We start from the raw sequence: 20,779 nt of genomic DNA on the forward strand, positions 1-20,779 counted from the left end.
ATGTGGGCTCAGATGATAAAGAATCTGCCTGCAATGTGGGAGACCTGGGTTCGATCCCTGGGTGGGGAAGATCGCCTGAAGAAGGGAAGGGCAACCCACTCCAGTATTCTTGCTGGAGAATCCCATGGACAGAGGAACCTGGTAGGCTACAGTCCATGGGGTCCAAAAGAATCGGACATGACTGAGCAAGGAACTCACTACTGCTTAGAGAGTGAACAGGTAACCTAGGATCAGGCATGGAATATTTCCTGCTGTATCAGTAAATGAAGAATATCATGGTCTTCAGCAGTTGCAGCCACCACCTGATGAGGAACTCAGGGAGGAAAGACTCCCTGCCACGCAGCAGCCATCAGACTGCCGGAGCCACTGGCCTACGGTTGTGAAAACACAGGATACCGGCCCCAGACAGGTGAGGTGCACATCACAGGAGTGATGTCAGTGAGCCCAGACTCCTGCATTTTCTTATATACATAGAAAAGCACTAAATTCCTTCACTTGAGATACACGGTTTTCTGTTCAGACAACCTGCCCTCAAGACTACGTGCTTGTTGTTGTAAAACTTCTATATAACCCGGCTCCCCGCTTTGCCTCCTCGGAGCAGTTTTCTCAGGGTTTTCCTGAGATTCTGCCTCTTGGGCTTGAAGTTTTAAAAATTCCCACTGAATAAAACATAACTCTCAGCTTTTAAGTTGCGCATATTTTTTCAGTGGGCGCCAGGCCACCTTAGGTCCCAGCTGGTGGAGTCTTGGTTAAGTATCTCCCTTCCCCACTCCCTCAATTTCCTCCTGGTGCTTCTCACTGGCCACAGCCAACTCAGGGCTGGAGGCCCCGCTGCCTGGATGGTGCAGCCTTTTCACGTGGACAGGTCAGTTACCTGCAGGGTCCGGCAAGTGGAGTGGAGCCGCTGGAGGGGCCACGTGGAGAGGAACTGGCAGGCCGGCCGCCCCTTCTCTTACTCCCAGACCTCATCCAGCCACAAAGACTTTCTCATTTTCAGAGTGACTGTGACAGACTCACTCTGATTTTGGGCCTTTGCATATACTGTTTCCAAAACTCACTGCAGATGGTCACTGCAGCCGTGAAATTAAAAGACGCTTGCTCCTTGGAAGAAAAGCTATCACCAACCTAGACAGCATATTAAAAAGCAGAGACATTACTTTGCCAACAAAGGTCTGTCTAATCAAAACTATGGTTTTCCCAGTAGTCATGTATGGATGCAAGAGTTGGACCATAAAGAAAGCTGAGCGCCAAAGAACTGATGCTTTTGAACTGTGGTGTTGGAGAAGACTCTTGAGAGTCCCATGGACTGCAAGGAGATCCAACCAGTCCATTCTGAAGGAAATCAGTCCTGAATATTCATTGGAAGGACTGATGTTGAAGCTGAAACTCCAATACTTTAGCCACCTCATGTGAAGAACTGACTCATTTGAAAAAACCCTGATGCTGGGAAAGATTGAAGGCAGGAGGAGAAGGGGATGACAGAGGATGAGATGGTTGGATGGAATCACTGACTCGATGGACATGGTTTGGGTAAACTCCAGGAGTTGGTGATGGACAGGGAGGCCTGGCGTGCTGCAGTCCATGGGGTCACAAAGAGTAAAACTTGACTGAGCGACTGAACTGAAGTGAACTGATATACTGTTTTCTCTGGCAGAAATTCCCTCACCCGTTTTCACTGCATGGAAAACAAACAAACAAAGCCCAAACTCCTACTTATCCCTCAATATCAAGTTCAAATGTCACCACACCACAAGTGTGTGTTTTACTTCTACACTTGTAGAAGCAGCCGACTCCAAAAAACGGGACAAAGAAACATGAGTCATCAGTCAGCCACTTACTAGTTGATGTGACTGTGTGCCAGGAACGTCTCAGATTTTAAGTGCCTCTCCCCTCTTTTGTTTTCCCTTCAAAATAAGAATGGGAATTGGTGCCTCGACATCCCTTTTCCCAGGATGAACAGGTCCGCGAGGTAAAGTGTTCTCTAAAATTGCAAATCACTTTACAAATTTCGTTTTGTTGTCATCGCTTTTGCCATTGCTTAGATTTTTTTTTCCCCCTATTGAGATCGAAGTGCAGCAGTCAACTTCAGTGGCATCCGAAAAAGAACTCAAACCCCTCCTCAGCCCTTTTCTTTATACAGCCCCCTTCTCTCCTATGCACTTCCCTTCAGCCGCACTCACGTCTTTTTCCACTTGTTTACTCTGAACCTTGACTTGATGGGTTACATTCAACCTGAATGTGTTACATCCCGTAGTTAAAGAGATTGGGTCGTTTAGTCACGGGAGGGAGGCAGGTAGGGGTGGGGTGGGGTGGGTAATCCTAACAGGAGCCTGCATTCTAACTGGTAAGTGAGCTGGAATTCTCTGGGAGGTGAGAATTCAGACTGGCGGGGTGCTGAGCCAGCCCCTCGCGAAGGCAGGACGCAGGACTGGGTTGAGCTTCTGCAGAACCCGCGCCGCAGCCCGCGCGGGCAGGCCGGAACCCCGGGCAGGCGGGCGCGGGGGCGGGCCCGGAGTTCCGGGAAGGGCGCACTGAAGCGCCAAGACTACAACTCCCGAGATGCACGGCGGCAAAGCCCGTTCATCGCCCCGGTTGCCCCCTCTTTCTGTCCAGTGCTTATGATGGAGACCGCCGTCTAGGAACCGCATACTAGTAACCGTGGAGACTGTATACGCTCTCCTGGTGGCGCGGGGGCCGGGAACAGCTCACGGAGTATGCCTCTCACTCGTTGGGTCCTTCGCGCACAAGGTGCGGAACCCGCCTTCCGAGCGGCCGGGTTTCTCGGGGGGACCGTAATTGTGGCCGGACGCGGTGGCGCGGCGGTTTAATTCTCCGGCGGCGGCCGAGCGGGTGGAGACGAGACGAGATGGTCCTGACGGGGCTCATCCGGAAACTCGGTAACCGTCCGCGTCCCCCTGCGCCCGGGCCGCCCGGCTGAGGCGGCCGCCTGCGGAGAATGGCCAGGCCCCCCCGGCGACGGCTTCCCGTGGCGGCCGGGGCAGCCCCCCGGGGACCCACGTCGGACCCCCGGCGTTCGCGTCGCGGGTGCCCCCGCGGCCTGCGCGTGTAGACGGAACCGGCTTGTTCCTTTGCCTCTTCAGCCCGCTCCCGCCCCCGGCGTGGGCAGGGAAAGCGTTGGGGTGCATCCTCGGCGGGCGGCTCTCGGGGTCGGGAAACAGACGTGTGCTGTGCTGCTTTGACAGGTCACCCGCTGGCCGAGATCCGGGAGCGCGCGCTCAGGAGTATTCTCTGCAAGCTCGAGCACAGCTTGGTCTGCGGCGCGGACCTGGCTCCGCACAGGCTGCTGTTTCTCCACTTGCTGGAATGGTTCAATTTCCCGTCCGTCCCAATGAAGGACGAGGTCCTGGGTCTGCTGAGCAGATTGGTTAAGGTTAGCATCCCTTCGAAATACGCAAGTGTTCTGTAGTCGCTTGATTGGAGCGTCTGTTGAAAATTTATTAAGAAAAAAAGAACCACAATTGGAGATGTTGAATTTTAATTCATCAGGGTATATAATGTTCCTCCTTTTCTCTTATTTGTGATGTTGAACCTCACAGTGTCTCTCATGTGCTCTGAAGTTAACACAGTTTCTGAATTCAGGGATGCCCCCTCTTTTTTTGACATCATCTTGGGAGGTTAATATTTGTCATGCTGGTTTCCCTGAAGGTCTGTTGTTTACATGTTAAAAATTAGAGGTACTTTTGTATAAAAGAGAATGCATGAAAGATGATGTTACAGATCACGATGATAGACAGCACAAGTGTTGCTTTGTTTTTTTCTCCCCATATCTGGTTTTCAGATTCTTTTTCTGTCTTGAGAGTAGCGCGTGTTCAGGGTCAGATACCTAAGTGCTGGTTTAAGGTTTCTAAACTTTAAATTGCATGCGGTTGTGGGGAGTACTTATTCCCTTGGCATCCTGTGAGTAGTTGGAGGTAGGAAACGATAGGGCCAGTGTCAGTGGAGAGAAGTAATCAGTTTAATAGATAAAAGTAGGAATTGATAATGTGCATTTCTAGTGTTCATTGTCTGGGCTTTTCTCTCGTCAGTGTTACCAAGTATTTTATATATGTCTGTATAAATCTATGTCTCATGTACATCACTGCAAGTTTTATGTTTTAAAAAAGGAACACCTGATATGCCAAAAATAATTTCGTGTTTTAGTTTCTGCAACATAAAGTCGATAGAGATTTTGATATTCGTAGTTTTTCTCAAAACTCTCCTTTCTGGTTGCAGTATCCTCCAGCAGTGCAGCACTTGGTTGATCTAGGTGCAGTCGAATTCTTATCTAAACTTCGCCCAAACGTGGAGCCGAATCTGCAGGCTGAAATTGATGGCATTCTGGATGGACTTTTTAGTCTTCCTTCAGAAGTTCCTGAAATGTATTCTTCGTCTTACCAGACCAGTCAAACTGGTAACTCTCTGAAATCAATCTGACGAAGTCAATCAATCAATCATTCTGTTAATATATTGGTTCTAATGGTTAATGCCAAGGAAAGGGACCTTGGTTGTGGCAGTGTTAGTTGCTCAGTCACGTCCAACTCTTTGTGACCCCATGGACTATAGCACCCCAGGCTCCTCTGTCTATGGGATTCTAAACCCTTCCCCACTCCCCCATCCCACAACGTACTTTTCTTATGTTAACTTGTATGAATTTGACCATAATTCTCCTCCTCTAACATTATACAGGGACTTGCCTGTAGGTCATATGGTAAAGAATCTGCCTGCAGTGCAGGAGACCCAGGTTCAGTACTCTGGGTTGGAAGATATTCTGGTGAAGGAAATGGCAACCCACTCCAGTATTCTTGTCTGGAGAATCCCATGGACAGAGGAGCCTGGTGGGCTACAGTCCATGGGGTTGCAAAGAGTCAGACCCGACTGAGCAACTACCACCACCATCATTATAGAGAGGAGGACAGTTGTGTAATTTTGCCTTTTTGGTTGAGGGGCATAAAAAGATGCAAGTGACTTTCTTTTTGTGAGACTACTTTGGCCAATTATTTTTTAAACAATAACAAGAAATATTCATTGAGCACTCATTACTATGTGCCAGGCATTGTTTTAAATGTTTTGTACTTTCATTTTGGGATTGTGTTCTTCATATAGTGATAATATCTGCCCTACTCATGATTTTGTTATGGGATACAATCAAAATGAGCTACACATTTAGTATACCTGCTAAAATCAGAGTCAAAGAGACATGGATTTACGTCCCAGGTCTGCCATAGTTGGGTGGTCTTGGCTAAGGGCCCCAGTCCCTCCAGGCTTTGTTTTCTTCTCCAGAAGTTGGTACAGTAAACGAGAACATCTTACAAGATTTTTGTGAGGATTAAGTGAGACAGTACTTAGCATAGAGCCCAGTGTTTATTAAGCCCAGAACCCCTATTTGATGTCCAGTAGTTCCTTGCTCATGGAAAGTATTTAAATTGATTTGAAGAAAAGCAAATGCTCTTGAAATTTATGAGAAGTCTAAGATTTTCATACTCTTGAGTATAAAATTTAAGTAGAAGTATAAAAAATGTGTTTTTGCTCATTTAATCTGTTAGACTTGATTTTTCTCTGCTGTCACTGCTGTGACCCTTGGTCCCGCTCGCAACAGGAAATAACAATAGCAGCTGCCATTTACTGAATTCTTGTGTGATTGTGATTTTTAACAGTGTATTTTAGAATTTCTTTGTAAGGCATGACAAAGAAAGTATAATCTTATATCATGAATTTTCAACCTAGTTCCTGCAGGTGAGATTAGCGGAATGGTCGTGGGCTAATTTATCTGTATCAGTCTGAGGAGCACTGGCATGAGACTGCAAATGGAAAATTGCCAAGTTGAGCTTCAGCCTTTTCTTCATTCTCAGTCTCACTACAACTGAAGTGCTGAATATGCAATCACGTATGGTAGGGGACTGTCAGAGTTACTGAAAGGTAGTGCCTGACACTTGCTTTGGCAACTTTTTTCTTAAAAAACATGAATGAAAATTGAAGTGATCGGGAACTATGTAGAGTAAAAGAGGAGAGAGATGGACTAAGAAGCAGAGGTGAACAGTCCTTGAATTAATACCTCTTAGCAAATTCTGTATGTACATTGTACATGTTTTCATTCTGAGAAATAATTGCAATTACTTAACAGTAAAAGAAGAAAATCCCTTAGTTTGAAATTGACTCAGCAGTCACATTTTTTTTCCTCTTCAGGATGACAGATTATTTAGAGAAACATAACTGCATTTTTTTTTTTCTAGTTTTTAAAATGATCCAGAAACTTAAACTGTTAATATTTGAAAAGGGCAAGTTTCACTTTCGGCAAGTAATGCACCAGTAACATCTATTTTCTTTTCAGAATTGCTGCAACAACCTGAAATCTTAACAGGCTATTTTCCTCAAGACAAAAGTACTTTGCAGCAGACAGACATACTTTCAAGACCTATGGGTGAGTGTCTGTGGTGAAGTAGATACTGTTGACCTGGGAAATTGGAACATAATGTACTTTTCCTCATTGTCCAGAAGACATATTGTGGTCAGACTTAAATGTTTCAGCACCAAACTGTTTATTTCCTCAGATTAGATTAAGGTGGTCTAAAGGGTCCAGCTTTGTTGTTCTTACTGCCTTTGAGCCGCCATGGCGATGTGGTGATGGTGGCCGAGGCCCTTGGTGCTTGTTGAGTGGGGAGCCTCTGTCAGGGGCTGAGCTGTGCCCTGGGCACATCACCTCGTGAAGTCTCCAGCTCACCCAGCAGGACTGTCCATCCAGTGACGCGAGCCAGAGACTCTGGATCACGTTTGTTGCTCCTTTTGTGTTTATCCCAACACCCAGTTGACCTACGAGTTCTGGTTTAGAGCCTCTCCCGGGAATCTCATCCAGGTCTTCCTGTGTCTGGTCTCTGCTCACATGCCACCTCCTCAAAGAGACCTTCCTGAGGACTCTAGCCAATGATCGCTTTTTCTCTGTCTTTGGTTTTCTTCTTACATGTGTTTATTTAATTGTGTGTTTATTTACGTCTTGTTTGTCTCACTGATTGTAAGCTTAATGGCAGCTACAAGTACTGCTTCACCCGGTGTGGGTGTGGGGAACAGTGCCAGAAATGTACTAGGTGTTCAGTACGTATTTTTTGAACGAATGAGTGAATCTTCATGGAGCCCCAGATTGATACTCTTAATAACCCCATTTTACTAGTGAGGACCTTGGGACTTAGAAAAGGATAAAATCTTTGTAGTAGATGACACGGTTAGGGCACAGTTAAGTGAGCACGAACTTTATGTTTTATTGCCTGTGAAGTTGAAATGAAAAGTTCAACTTTCCACTGATATTTTTGTGGACATCAAGTATTCAGAGCAACTCAGTTTGGAAGCCCTCTGTTACAGAAAAGATTTCGTAGAAATTCTCCGGTAAAGTACAGCGTAAGAGCAGAAAACTTGCTCAGCTGTTAAAATACTTGACCTTTCCTTTCTGTAAAAGTTTTGTTAGGTTTGATACGGTAGTTCTTTGTGTTTGTGGCTGAGAGGCTTAATGTAATGACAACCAGAGACATCTGAACAGAGTGTCTCCAGGGCTGGGAAGGGTGGGTATTTGAGCTGTTGAATGCATCCAGGAAGATTGAGATGGTGACGCATTTTTATGTGAGTTGTAGTTTGTGGATTGATGGTGTGGCTTCCTTTAGACACATCTTTATGTCCCTCCCAACCCTTGCTTTTCCCTTAGACGGTAAACCCTGCGTTCATGTTAACACTTGTGAAGGAAGCAACTGTGCTCTGGGAATTTAATAATACCATTACCTGAATTTAGCAATCCCATGCTCTTTTCAAAGCATGTGGCAGAAAGTCTATTTGCCATTTGGAAGGGCTTATGTGTTGCCACCTTAACTTGTACGCTAGAAGATCTGTTCAAAAATAATTTGAAGGAGGGTAGTATAAAATTGCATTCAGTTGCTCGGATTTCTTTTAATCTTGTTTGAGCACTGATATTTGATCTTTAACCTTATGGTCTTCAAGTCGTCCTCAGAGTAACCGTCAAAATATCGAACACTATTTATGGTATTTGAACTTGACTTACTGAATACAGTGTATGATTACGTTTATATCATTTTTAGTTTCTACAGTTAGAAATCTCCAAATACCAGTTTCTTTTTTGTTTAAGGTCTCTGTTCTGGTTAGCCACGTGGTAGAATAAAAAATTTAATTGATACTATAAATGTTCAATATTGGTTTGTGTTTAATGCCCTTCTAAATATAATAGGAGTTCTGTTTAAATTGTGAAAAGAGATCTGTTATTTATTCTTTGAGGAGACAAATTTGCAGCTGATCTTCTTGACATACTTCAGGGAACTGTGAGCTATAACTTTATTTGGGGACTTGTTTTGAAGGCAAAGCGTTCCTTGGAACGTTGTGAATCTGTCCACATTGCCTGCTTCGCTGCCTTATGTTTTGCTTTTCCATTAGCAGCAAATCCGACCGCGAAGTGTTTGAAGTTTTCTACTTTCCCCTGGCTCCCCCTGACCGCAGCTGACAGACATGTTCTCTCATCTAATGAAAGGTACTGTGCCCGATGTATGGCAGGTGTTTTGGCTTCTGGTAATTGTAGCCATGAAGTCTGAGAGTTATTACTATACATTTTCATCAGGAAAAAAAAAAGATTCTAAAAGTGGCTGTGGTTGGTAGTAATGGGAATGAATATATGAATGATTTTCAGTATTCCAAAAAGCAAGCCAGAAAATTCCCCTTTGCCTTTAATCAGGCTTCTCATCAAGTTTCCTTTTTGTGCTTGGAATCCTGTGCACTCTTTGGTGACGTGAGTCATCTCTTATCAACAGGATTAGCTGGCCATTGCTTAGGCCCTTGGTGAATAAAAATGGAGCAATTAATCATAAAATGCAGTCTTTTTAGTAGACAATATATTTCAAAACATGGACTCTGTTAGGAGAAGGTTGGGGACCTCTGATCTGATTTTATGTAATGGATTTTATTTGGTCATTACTCCTCAAAATAGAGAGATGATATCTAGAAGCTTGGAGAGTGTTTTAAAGTCTAGTTTCACTTTTTGCTAAAACTTAATTTCAGTGAATGCCATACCAAATGTGTTGTCTGCCTTGTTTTGGTGAGGGTCTGAGAAATAAAGACCAGCTTCTAGAATTCGGGCCCAACAGGGATGCTACTAAGTGACTTCCGATGATGGCCCTTCCAGGCCAGCAGTGAGTTCTCTTGGAACAACATGCTGAAGAGGTTGCATGCAGCTGGGGTTGGGGCGGGGGTGGCATTGAGCTGTCAGTTCTGAGTTGGTTGCTGAGGAGGAGATATAGCCTCTAGGGGGCGCATGTGGGTGGTGAATGGTGGACTGGAGCTGGACTGAGAGTGGGTTTGGTTTCTTGGGGTGAGAGGTGAACAACTACCATCTTGCTGGGGAGGCAAGTGCTGTCAGAGAAGTTGAGAGGTGTTGTCATCTCCATGCGACACGAGAGGAATACCAGCTTGATTACCCCCAAGTAGGGAAGAGCAGTAAGGAATCTGATGCCTAGAATTTAATTCTGTATCTACTGTGATTTCCTCTTATACCCTGATTGATTTAGCAGATTTCATTGATCTCATTTCATGGCGTTGTGATAGTCTCTGGGCATACAGTGGTGGGCACCGTTAAGTCCCTGCTCTTGAGGAGGGTCCAGGGGGCTGCGAAGTCGACAGGCAGTAACCACAGCACAAATTCTGGGCACGTGAAAGAACACCTCCCCTGGGCTTGCTCATTGGTTAGGGAGGAGAGCTGGGAAGGTTTCCCAGGGGACGATGTGTCGGCCGAGACCTGAAGGGTTCTGATAGGGTCATTATGCTGCCTGGTTCCTTAGAGTCTGTTATGGGTATACGCTTTTTAAAAATAAATACTGTATTTTGTATATTTTGCAGCTCTTTAAGAAGTAGTAACCACACTGTAATCTGGAACACCTGTGAACTGTTGAAAGACGTTATCATGCAAGATTTTCCGGCTGAGATATTCCTTCAAAGGCCAAAAATTGTTCAGGTGCGTTTCCTCTGTAATTGTTTTAGATTTCGAAATAGGGGACTTTTTGCAGTGAAACACATTGTGCAAAGTAGGAGTCCTTGGGAGGGAAATTTACACTCTCATGTTTAGATAATGAACTATCTGGCTTTTCAGACCCATTATTCTCTAACTTACTTGGACAGAGGTTGTCCTCCTGATAGGAAGTGGTCTCATTTGACACACTCAGTGCAGTTTGACCACCTTGACCTTACCATTGATGGATCACTTAAAGGGGAGAACAGACGTGGGCCACGGGGTTGGGCAGCTATGACCAGTCTGATCAGTAAGACTCAATCACTCTGAGCATGTAGGTGTCTAACGCACGGTGCTGGCTGCTGTGGAAACGGCAGAGGCGAGCGGTGTGGCTGTCTTGGCGCTGCAGCCTGCTGCACGCGTGTGCAGCAGAGACACTGGAGCCTGCACTGGGCTGCAGTGTGTCCACAGCGTCCGGTCAGGCCCGACACCCTTGCTCCGTGGTCACCAGGCTGAGATGGGTGCTGGTGAGTGGCAGCTGTGAATACATGCTGTCCCAGCTCCGAGTGATAGCAGAGGAACAGCTGTTAATCATCAAAACATGCCAAATGATTTAGCTGTTTGATATGAAAAAGGCTTGCTGTACTTCAAAAAAAAATACTATGTAACAATGTCTTGAATAGGGACTGTTTCCTGTGTTCTTTGGGATAGGTACTCAACTGACAGTTCAGATATGAGAAAGGCTGACTGTTCCCTTTAAATTGGATCTTTGACCTGTCTTCCAGCATTACGCTAAGTCATTTTTACCCGTTTCTGCTGCTTCTCTCTTACAAATATTTGGCACCTTATCGAGACTCCTTTGATTGTTCATTTAACCTTGTGTAAGCTCCACGTCCTTCTTTGAAGTCGAGCACCCTTGATTGTTTTCATCACTATTCATTTCAGAACCTTTTATCTCTGTTGAAACTGGCCTTTGGAGGAGATGGAAAACATCGTCTGGCATTACAGTCAGTGTCCTGCTTGCAGCAGCTGTGCACGTATTTAAGAAACAGACTCAATTTCCACAGAGATCCAAGTTTTTCCTCTAATAAACAAGGTATTTCGTTTGTTTATTCCTTGTGCACTGGTGGTGTTTGTAGATCTTCCGGGAACTGCCCATTGTACTTACTGTCTGGCTTACTGTGTGTACATTTCCACAGTGGAGACGCCCCATTCCTGAGGCGTAATCAAATCATAATCTTTGAAAACTGTGTTAATGACAGAAGCACTCATGAGTCCATCCTCTTTTTTTTCTTTAAACAGAATGAACTCATCAACTTTTTTTTTTTAATTTGTTTGTTTGGCTGTGTCTGGTCTTGGTTGTACTTCTGTTTGCTTGTTTGTTTGGCTGTGTCCGGTCGTAGTTGTACTTCTGTTTGCTTGTTTGTTTGGCTGTGTCCGGTCGTAGTTGTATTTCTGTTTACTTGTTTGTTTGGCTGTGTCCGGTCGTAGTTGTACTTCTGTTTGCTTGTTTGTTTGGCTGTGTCCTGTCGTAGTTGTATTTCTGTTTACTTGTTTGTTTGGCTGTGTCCGGTCGTAGTTGTACTTGTTTGCTTGTTTGTTTGGCTGTGTCCTGTCGTGGTTGTACTTCTGTTGGCTTGTTTGTTTGGCTGTGTCCGGTCGTAGTTGTACTTCTGTTGGCTTGTTTGTTTGGCTATGTCCGGTCGTAGTTGTACTTCTGTTGGCTTGTTTGTTTGGCTGTGTCCGGTCGTAGTTGTACTTGTTTGCTTGTTTGTTTGGCTGTGTCCTGTCGTGGTTGTACTTCTGTTGGCTTGTTTGTTTGGCTGTGTCCGGTCGTAGTTGTACTTCTGTTTGCTTGTTTGTTTGGCTGTGTCCGGTCGTGGTTGTATTTCTGTTTACTTGTTTGTTTGGCTGTGTCCGGTCGTGGTTGTATTTCTGTTTACTTGTTTGTTTGGCTGTGTCCGGTCGTAGTTGTACTTGTTTGCTTGTTTGTTTGGCTGTGTCCTGTTGTGGTTGTACTTCTGTTGGCTTGTTTGTTTGGCTGTGTCCGGTCGTGGTTGTACTTCTGTTGGCTTGTTTGTTTGGCTGTGTCCGGTCGTGGTTGTACTTCTGTTGGCTTGTTTGTTTGGCTGTGTCCGGTCGTGGTTGTACTTCTGTTGGCTTGTTTGTTTGGCTGTGTCCGGTCGTGGTTGTACTTCTGTTGGCTTGTTTGTTTGGCTGTGTCCGGTCGTAGTTGTACTTGTTTGCTTGTTTGTTTGGCTGTGTCCTGTTGTGGTTGTACTTCTGTTTGCTTGTTTGTTTGGCTGTGTCTGGTCGTGGTTGTACTTCTGTTGGCTTGTTTGTTTGGCTGTGTCCGGCTGTCGTTGTAGCACGCGTGGTCTTCCTGCCTCATGTGGGACCTTGGGATCTTCTGTCACAGCATGTGGATGCTCTCCTTGTGGCTTGTGGGCTCAGTACTTGCGGGACACTAGGTTAGTTTCACCCCGGCACGTGAGATCTTAATTACCCGACCAGGGAGGGACCCCACGCCACCTGCATTGCCAGGCGATTCCTGGACCACCAGGGAAGGCCCCGCGTCCCCTGTTCTGACACGAGACAGCTGCACGGTGTTTTCTCCCGTGCATGCAGTGGTGACAGGAACTAAGGACCGGGATTGTAAGTCCAGCTGATCATGTGGGGCTTTGGGCATTTTAGCAAGTTATACATTGTGTTAAGAAATTGTTCGGCTTGAAAAATACGTGTCTGTATTTTACAGAAACTATTTTAACGCAACTTGTGTAGGCCGTGTTTTCTGTTAATTTGGTAGTAGCGCCCGACTTCTCAGGGAAAGAGCGCCACCTAATGGCCAAGAGGAGCACTGGGCTGGGCTCATCACACTCGCACTTACGTTTAGGGTTTCTGTGTTCTTACGCGGTATGCATTGAAAGTCCAATGTTTAATTACAGTGACTTGTCATGCTTCATAGTTAAGCCCTATTTTGTTGAGAGCATCACTGATCCTGTGCTACTTGAATGCTTACGCTTTATATTAGCTTTATTATGGACCTCAGGGGGCATGGAGTTTCCTCAGTAACATTCTTGAGAGGTTGCGGGTACCCCATATTTCCTCAGAAAAAGAGTTAAGTTCAATTTGGTTGGTTAGAGTAGTGGATAAATCAGAAGACTTGTTCATCTATTAAATAAATGTTTATCACCTATTCTGTGCCAACCAGTGCTTGCGGGCAGGGGTCCTCAACCTCCGGGTGGTGGACCTGTACCTCTTGTCAGATCAACGGCGACACTAGGTTAGAAGTGAAGCACACAGCACGTGTAATGTGCTCGACTCATCCCAAAGCCAGCCATCCACCTGTGGCCTCCCGTCCCTGGAAAAACTGTCTCCCACGAGACCGGCTCCTAGTGCCAGAAAGGTTGGGGACCACAGCTCGAGGGGGCGAAACACTGAACTGAGCAGGGGAGGCCCCCAGCTGTCTGAGCTTATGCTGCGGAAGGCTGGTACAGGCCGCAAACAAAGGAGCATTCAGGTCGGAAGTGCCCGAAGGGGACAGGAAGGGTGCTGTGACAGAACCTGACCCAGGACACGGGTCACCTAGGTAGGATGGTCCGGGAGGGCCTCCGGGAGGAGGTGGCCTGACGGTGAGCAGGAACCTCCACGTGAAGAGCTGCAGGAGGAGAATTCAGGGAGGCCAGAGGCCTCAGGAACGAGGGCGACATGCTCGAGGAGCAGAGGTCAGGCTGGTGTGAGTGAGTGTGGTTAACCGGGTGGAGGTGCAGGAGGGGAAGGCACGAGGTCCGGGAGGTGGCCTGGGGCAGGGGGTAACGGGACCTGCAGCTGTCAGTACGACTTTGTATTTTCTTTAAAGTGCAGTGAGAAGCTCCTGGAGAGTTGTTATTGTTCCTCCCTCCGCAAATGTCTTTATTTTATCTAATTCTTTTTAAAAATTACGATAAAATACACATAACATAAAATATGCCATTATAAACATGCAGTTCGGTGCATTAATTGCATTCATGCTGTTGTGCCCTCATCACCATCATGGGTTTCCAGACCTTTTTCATCATCCTAAACGGAGACTCTGTAAGCATAGCAGAATCCCCATTTCCCCTTCCCTCTGCAGCCCCTGGTAATCTCTAATCTATTTTCTGTCTAGGTTCTTCATCTAAGTGGGATCGTACAATACTTGTCTGGCTTATTTCATTTAGTTTAGTGTTTTCAAGGTTCATCCGTGTTGCAGCATATGTCAGAACTTCATTCACTTTTATGGCCGAATAATATTTCATTGTATGTACACACCACATTTTATTTATTCATTCATCTGTGGATGGATGTGGGGGTTGTTCCCAGCTTCTGACTATTGAGTAATGCTCTAGTGAACATTGGCATATCTGTTCAAGTCCTTGTTTTCAATCCTTTTGGGCGTATACCCAAGAATAGACGTACTGGGTCTTGTGCTAATTCTGTTTATCTTTGTGTGTGTGCATGCTCAGTCATGTCCGAGTATTTGCTACCCTGTGGACTGTAGCCAGCCAAGCTCCTCTGTTGGTGGGATTTTCTAGGCAAGCATACTGGAGTGGGTAGCCATTCCCTTCTCCAGGGCATCTTTGGCCCAGGATCAGACCTGTCTCCTGCATTAGCAGGCAGATTTTTTCCTGCTGAGCCACCTGGGAAGCCCTTAGCTTTCTGAAGACCCACCACCATCTTTTCCACAGCGGCTGCTCCATTTCACATCCCCACCAGCAGTGTATGAGGCTTCCAGTCTCTCCACAGCCTCTCCAACACAGTTTCCTTTTTAACCATAGTCATCCTCGTGGGAGTGAGGAGGTATCTCATTGTGGATTTTATTTGTGTTTCCCTAATGACTATTAATTAATGACTAGTGATTCTCTAGTGACTTTTCATGTGCTTATTGGCCATTGATAGATTTTTAGAGAAATGTCCATCAAAGTTTTTTGCTCATTTTTAAGTTGGGATATTTGATTTTTTTTTTTTTTTGATGAGTTTTGGGAGTTATTTATATATCCTGGATATTAAATCCTTAGCGGGTGTTTGATTTGCAAATATTTTCTCCCGTTCTGTAGGTTATTACTTTCTTGATAATGTCCTTTGATGCATGAAAGTTTTAAGTTTTGATGAACTCCAGTTTAGCTCTGTTTTCTTTGGTTGTTTGTGTTTTTGCTGTCTTATCTAAAAATTCGCTACAAATCCAAGGTCATGAGGATTCACTCCTATGTCTTCTGCTAAAGAGCTTTATGGTTTTAACTCATATTTAGGTTGTTGATTCATTTTGAGTTAATTTTTGCAACGTTTGAGGTATGGTGTCTCAGAGGGCTTTAGGCAGGAGAATAGATGATTCGTCTCTGATGTTGTAGGTGAACGGTGCTGGCTAGAAGGTTCTGTGTAATCAGGTCAGTTGGATATGAACCTCATGTGCTAAGGGAGTACTGCAGAAAAGGTTGACCTTCACTTTTACCTCAGAGAAGCATTTTTACTACCTTCATTTTTTTTTTTTTTTTTTAATGACAAAAAGCTCATAATCAGTCGTTTGTCTCTACCAGGGAATAATTTTATTCTTTTCTCCCCCAGATGCCGTGTCGCAGAATTCTTCCCTGTCCTACTGTCCGGACGCCAGAGCGGCGCCGCATTCCCAGAACCCGTCTCCTGGAAGCAGCAGCCCCCGGCCCTCGGTGGTGGGGCGCACGGGCCAGCGGCCCCGGGGGGACGGCCAGGACTGGGACGCCGTGTCCTCCAGGTGCCCGGGGGGCGAGGGAGCTTGAGCGCGTGTTTCAGTGTTGGAGGGAGGTCGTCTTTCTCTTCTGTCTTATCTTTTGAAGCTTTAACTCGGGTGTTGGCCTTGTGTTAACCAGTGGCTTTCATACTTTTTTGACCATGACCTCCAGTAAGAAATAAGTATTATACTGCAGCTCAGAACACAGACATATACCCTGTGTGTGTGTGCGCGTGTGTATGCATGTGTGTGCCCCTGTGTCCATACACCAAAACAAAACGTTCACCAAACCCTTCTCTGATTTTGCGTGTTACACAGTGAACTGCATTATTTGTTCATTTCTGTTTCATCAAGAAAATGGTGATTCTGACCCACTGAATTGTTTGTAGCAGCCACAAATGGAGTGTGATCTAGTTTAAAAGCATAGATTTAAAATGTTGGATACATCTTGATAACATTTTAAACCCACTTTTGGATTTCATTTAATTATAATTTAAATGTATTGGTATTTACTGTTAAAGGGAACGATTGAAGAATCAAAACAAAGTCCCCTTCAAGGTGCAGAGTTCATGGTGTTTTATTTATTTGTTTGTATAAAGAAAGATTTTTGCACATTGTTTCCTTAAAGGAACTGGCACGGTATTTGCGTGTTATCTCATCCTTAGGCTACAAGCATCTTAAAAACCTCTTAGTCTTTTCCTTAGGTTCGTTCCACTAAAATGCTCCCTGAAACCAGCACTTGTGTGTTGACCTGATTCTCTTCTCATGACATGACCGGTGTGGCCACTCCAGGCTAACACCGACTCACACTGGCTGTGTTCTTGGTGTTACCTCAAGGGCTTCATGTGCTTTGTCTCCTGTGGTGTACTCGTAAGAGTCCTGTGGTATGACTGAAATTATCATCATCATCATTTTATAGAAAAGTCTGAGGCTGGGAGGGCTGGGGCCGAGCCCCGGTTTGCACGGCTGAGGGAGTGCAGTGCAGGGACGCGGTCCGAGCTGTGCCCCTCTCCTCACAGGGCGGCTGCTGCTGATCAACGTGCTTTTCCTCCTCAGCTCATTCTCTGAGCTGTAACTAGCATGCTGCATGCTTGTAAATTTTCACTCCTGAGTGAACTTCCTTGCAGGCCCTTTCAGAGCTAGAGAGAAGCCCAGCTCATTTCCATGTTTTGGGATGCTTGGTGTATTGGGATTGAAGGAATGACGACGTGTGTTAAATTGTACATGTTCAGTAGTGTCAGTGTGTCTCTGTGATGCAGCTTCAGCGTTGGGTAACATCAAAAGTCAACGTTTTGAGGTGCTTTGTAAACACGATGTTGAAGCCTTTCTAATGGCACTTTGATCCCCACCCCACCCTATATATCCAAGGTAAAAATTTTTTTTTAAATAAAGAAAGCTAAGAAAGATGGGATGTTCCATTTTGGGGTACGTTTTCAAAATCATATGATGTTGACTGTACTAAATAAAGTAATCCATTTCTCATCATGTTTTTCTGGCATTTTCTTGCATTTTTCAGTTGCTAACATTGGCTTACTTAGAACATTTGGTGAAAATCACAGAAAGTCTAGGGAGCCATATGAACTATTTAGTTTTTGCCTTTATAAGTTACAGAAGAACCTTGCTATGAATCTGTTTGCTTTCCTTTAGAGATGGATGGGTTTTCAGTGCGTATGTCTATTACTGCTACAGGAATGTTGACATGTTTGGAGAATATCAATCTGAGAAGAAAATATAAATGCATTCTTGGTTTCGCTTCAGTTTTGAGCCATCTTTATGGCATTTAATCTCATAAACTTGTCAAGGTTTCTACCAGTCTGACCATAGTTGTTCCATGGAACAGTACAGTCGAGCCGAGTACGAGGCTCACTAAGAAGCCAGACAGCAGCCATGCAGTAGTCTGTCTGTGGGCTGTTTCCCTGCCCCAGGGTCATGATTGTCCTTGCTCACTTCACAGTGGAAGTAGCAGCCACGCTCACGTCAACTCGCGGGTCTCTGCCCCTTCGCCTCTGGACCTGGCGCACGTGGATCTGCCGGACCTGGCGGTCGAGGATGCGCTGGAGCTGCAGCTGCAGCAGCTGAGCCTGCCCCAGCTCTGTGTCTCTGTCCTAGAGGCCGCTGCACCCCTCCTGAGAACAGGTTGGTGGTCCTTGGAGTCAGAGCTCTTTTGTACACTTTGTGTTTGTTTCCGTCTGTTTTCTGGGACTCTCATTTTTCTCTTTTTCACTTTCTTCTTACGATCTTTAAAAATCTGTATTTACTTAGTAAGTTCACATTACTGGGGACTTAGTAAGGTCTTTATTCTTTCTCAATTAAATGTGGATGTCATGGAGCACTGTTCAGATAGAATATCCCCTTTCACTTCTGGCCTTTTATTGCACAGACGTCCACTTGTGTGTGGCTATTTTAAAGGTAAGCAGTGAAAAAAAAGCAACACAACTGGAGTGAGTTAGAGAAGGTGGACTGGCATGAATAGACCAGAAGAAAAAACTCTTTGGCTTTTGCTCTTTAGAGAGTTTTTGAGTTGCTTCCAGTTGTTCAGTCTTCCCACTCAGTTTTGACTTGAGTGATAAGTGAAAGTGAAAGCCGTTCAGTTGTGTCTGACTCTTTGTGACCCCAGGGACTATACAGTCCATGGAATTCTCCAGGCCAGGATACTGGAGTGAGTAGCCTTTCCCTTCTCCAGGGGATCTTCCCAACCCAGGGATTGAACCCAGGTCTCCCGCATGACAGGAAGATTCTTTACCAGCTGAGCCACAAGGGAAGCCCAAGAATACTGGAGTGGGTAGCCTATCCCTTCTCCAGTGGATCTTCCTGACTCAGGAATTGAACTGGGGTCTCCTGCATTGCAGGCGAATTCTTGACCAACTGAACTATGAGGGAAGCTTGAGTGATGGGGACATGTTAAAAACCCAAAGAGTCCCAACACTGGATTGTACGTTTGCGGTAATACCTTCCTCTTAAAAAACAAACCAGAATTCAGAAAACCCAAACCTTCTGGAATGACATTTCCTCACCACTGTGCTGGGTAAGTTTGCGCAGATGTCCTGCAGTGAACTTGGGGAAGTGGCTGTGATCTTAGTGGAGAAAGAATAGCGTGGCCAGTGTCCAGGGCAGTCCAGCAGTCAGTGAGGTTACCATGCACCCAGGCCCAGCTGTGCTCAGCTGCTGGACACGGTCTAGTGCACGTTATTCCACGTGCTCCTCACACCAGCCTATTCGGTCCATCCCTCAGTGGTAGTTACTGCTCTTCTCCCTATTTTACAACAAGGAAGCTGAGGTTTAGAGCGCTTTAGAAACTCACCCAAAGTCAGACAGCGAAGAATGCACTTAGCACTTTGCAAGGTAAAGGAAGATTTGCAGTCTCCTTTGTATTTGTATTCTCTAAGTATATACATTTTAAGTAATTGATGAACTTGTCAAAATATAAACACAAGACAAATTTTGCTTTGTTTGGTTTATACTGGCCGTGTGATAAGTGTATTCCATGTTAATGGTTCTGTAAGTCCTGTGGCTATTTTTTGCTTGCTTGGAAGTGATGCGGAAGAGGCAGGAGGTAAGTGTATATTTGGGAACATTAACAGTTTTTATTATGAGGACAGTATACCTTAACTTCTTATGATTGGAGAACTCTGCTTCCTGGAGTGAGGAGAACAGATTAACTTATGCACTAATAAAGTGACATGAAGGAAGATCTGAATTTCTTCAGCATCAAGTGTATATGTTTGTCTGCATGGTGTACTGAGGAGAACAGTTTTAGATTTAATGGTTTTGCATTTAACCTTTTCTTAATTTGCTGTAGAAAGTCAGATTGATAATTATAAAGCTGTAACATGGTACATAAAATTTTCTAAATGTTCTCTTGCCCTTTGGTAAAGGCACATTATTGCTTAATTTGTAATTGTTCAATGTCATGAGAGATTTCTAAGAGAATTTGCTCCAGCTGTTCTAATGAAGCAATTAATCTGGACCCTCATGATCCGGTAGTTTGTTTTACTCTCATTTATTAGAAATTGACCTTTGGTATGTGGGGCAGGGAAGTTTTGATTGAATACTCACCTCACCTAGAGTTATGGGTGGTGGGATTCCTTTGTTGTTCTGTCTGGGTGGAGGAGGAGGCTGCTCAGGTGGGTTGACAGCACCCTTTCTTCTGGAAAGTTTTTAGAGTTTAAGGTGAGTGTAGGTTTCCCAGACTCCTGTGTGGGAAACTACTAATTCATGACAAGGCTTAAACCTCCTAGTCCTAAGAGGGGAATTTATTAGACCATATCTTCTCAACTGACCTATGCCTTGTCACATATTACACGTACCGTGGATGGTCTCTGAATTTGAAAACTTACTGTACTCTGTCTCACAGTGGTTTTAGTTATAGTGTTATTCTCTTCCTGGCTATCTTTCCTACTTATGAGCACATTTGATTTTTTTGTAGCTAAATAGTGTTATGGTTGAAACAGAAGCCTAATAGTGACTGTATACTGTGGCTTCCATAGTCATCTCTCTTTTAACAGTTCTAAAGACGTCAAAAAATAAGAAGAGAAGTAGGAATTTGGGGGCATTAGCTGACCAGAGGATTGAGCAGTATGTTCCTCAGCTTTACCTGGAAGTTAACTTTTTTCCCTTCTCTCTCCTGTTTGTATTCCCAGGTAGTAGACAGATGATAATAAGAGTTCTGGAGTTGCTCACAGAAGTTGTGGTGCTTATTGGTGAAGCGATTTCAGCACATCTGTGGGATGACAGCAGTCTTTTTGCTATAGATATGGTGAGACTCAAGATTTTCCTTGCGGCGTGGGTAATAATATCAGTCTTTTGTTTTATCTTAGTCCTTTCAAGCTGGCTTCATTGTCTCATTAGCCTTTAAAATCTTTCTTTGTTTTAGATGCACTAGATTCTAGGCTTATTTCATACAGTGTCTGGAATTGGTTATTTCTCCAGAGATTCTAGTTACTTTTAATGTGTGCTTCCATATAATGGAAACCATATCATTTTTTACATTTCCCATATATCATAAATCATTTGCTTTTTTATATCTTTTATTTTCAAATTATCATCTCATGAGCTTGCTTTTCTGGGCAGAA

The 20,779-nt window shown here is 44.7% G+C and overlaps 1 protein-coding gene across 7 annotated transcripts in view; it reads left to right on the forward strand.

The window, feature by feature from the left end:
- The first annotated feature begins 2,844 nt into the window (after positions 1–2,844).
- Positions 2,845–20,779, forward strand: part of RTTN (rotatin) — a 109,381-nt gene continuing 91,446 nt past the window's right edge. For 2 of the 7 annotated variants that reach the window (XM_081562669.1, XM_081562672.1), the window contains exons 1-9: positions 2,845–2,897; positions 3,204–3,391; positions 6,329–6,418; positions 8,425–8,518; positions 9,877–9,991; positions 10,931–11,081; positions 15,566–15,731; positions 17,662–17,843; positions 20,348–20,463. In XM_081562669.1, the coding sequence (XP_081418795.1) occupies positions 6,415–6,418; positions 8,425–8,518; positions 9,877–9,991; positions 10,931–11,081; positions 15,566–15,731; positions 17,662–17,843; positions 20,348–20,463 (828 nt within the window). In that variant the 5' untranslated portion in view covers positions 2,845–2,897; positions 3,204–3,391; positions 6,329–6,414. Of the gene's footprint in view, positions 2,898–3,203; positions 3,392–4,233; positions 4,412–6,328; positions 6,419–8,424; positions 8,519–9,876; positions 9,992–10,930; positions 11,082–15,197; positions 15,388–15,565; positions 15,732–17,661; positions 17,844–20,347; positions 20,464–20,779 lie in introns of those variants that run through there. The other 5 variants (XM_081562671.1, XM_081562673.1, XM_081562667.1 and 2 more) reach the window with 4 other exon arrangements.

The sequence above is a fragment of the Giraffa tippelskirchi genome, chromosome 14 (genome assembly GCF_054371585.1).
Source record: "Giraffa tippelskirchi isolate mGirTip1 chromosome 14, T2T-mGirTip1v1.2.pri, whole genome shotgun sequence".
In the NCBI taxonomy this organism is placed as follows: Eukaryota; Metazoa; Chordata; class Mammalia; order Artiodactyla; family Giraffidae; genus Giraffa; species Giraffa tippelskirchi.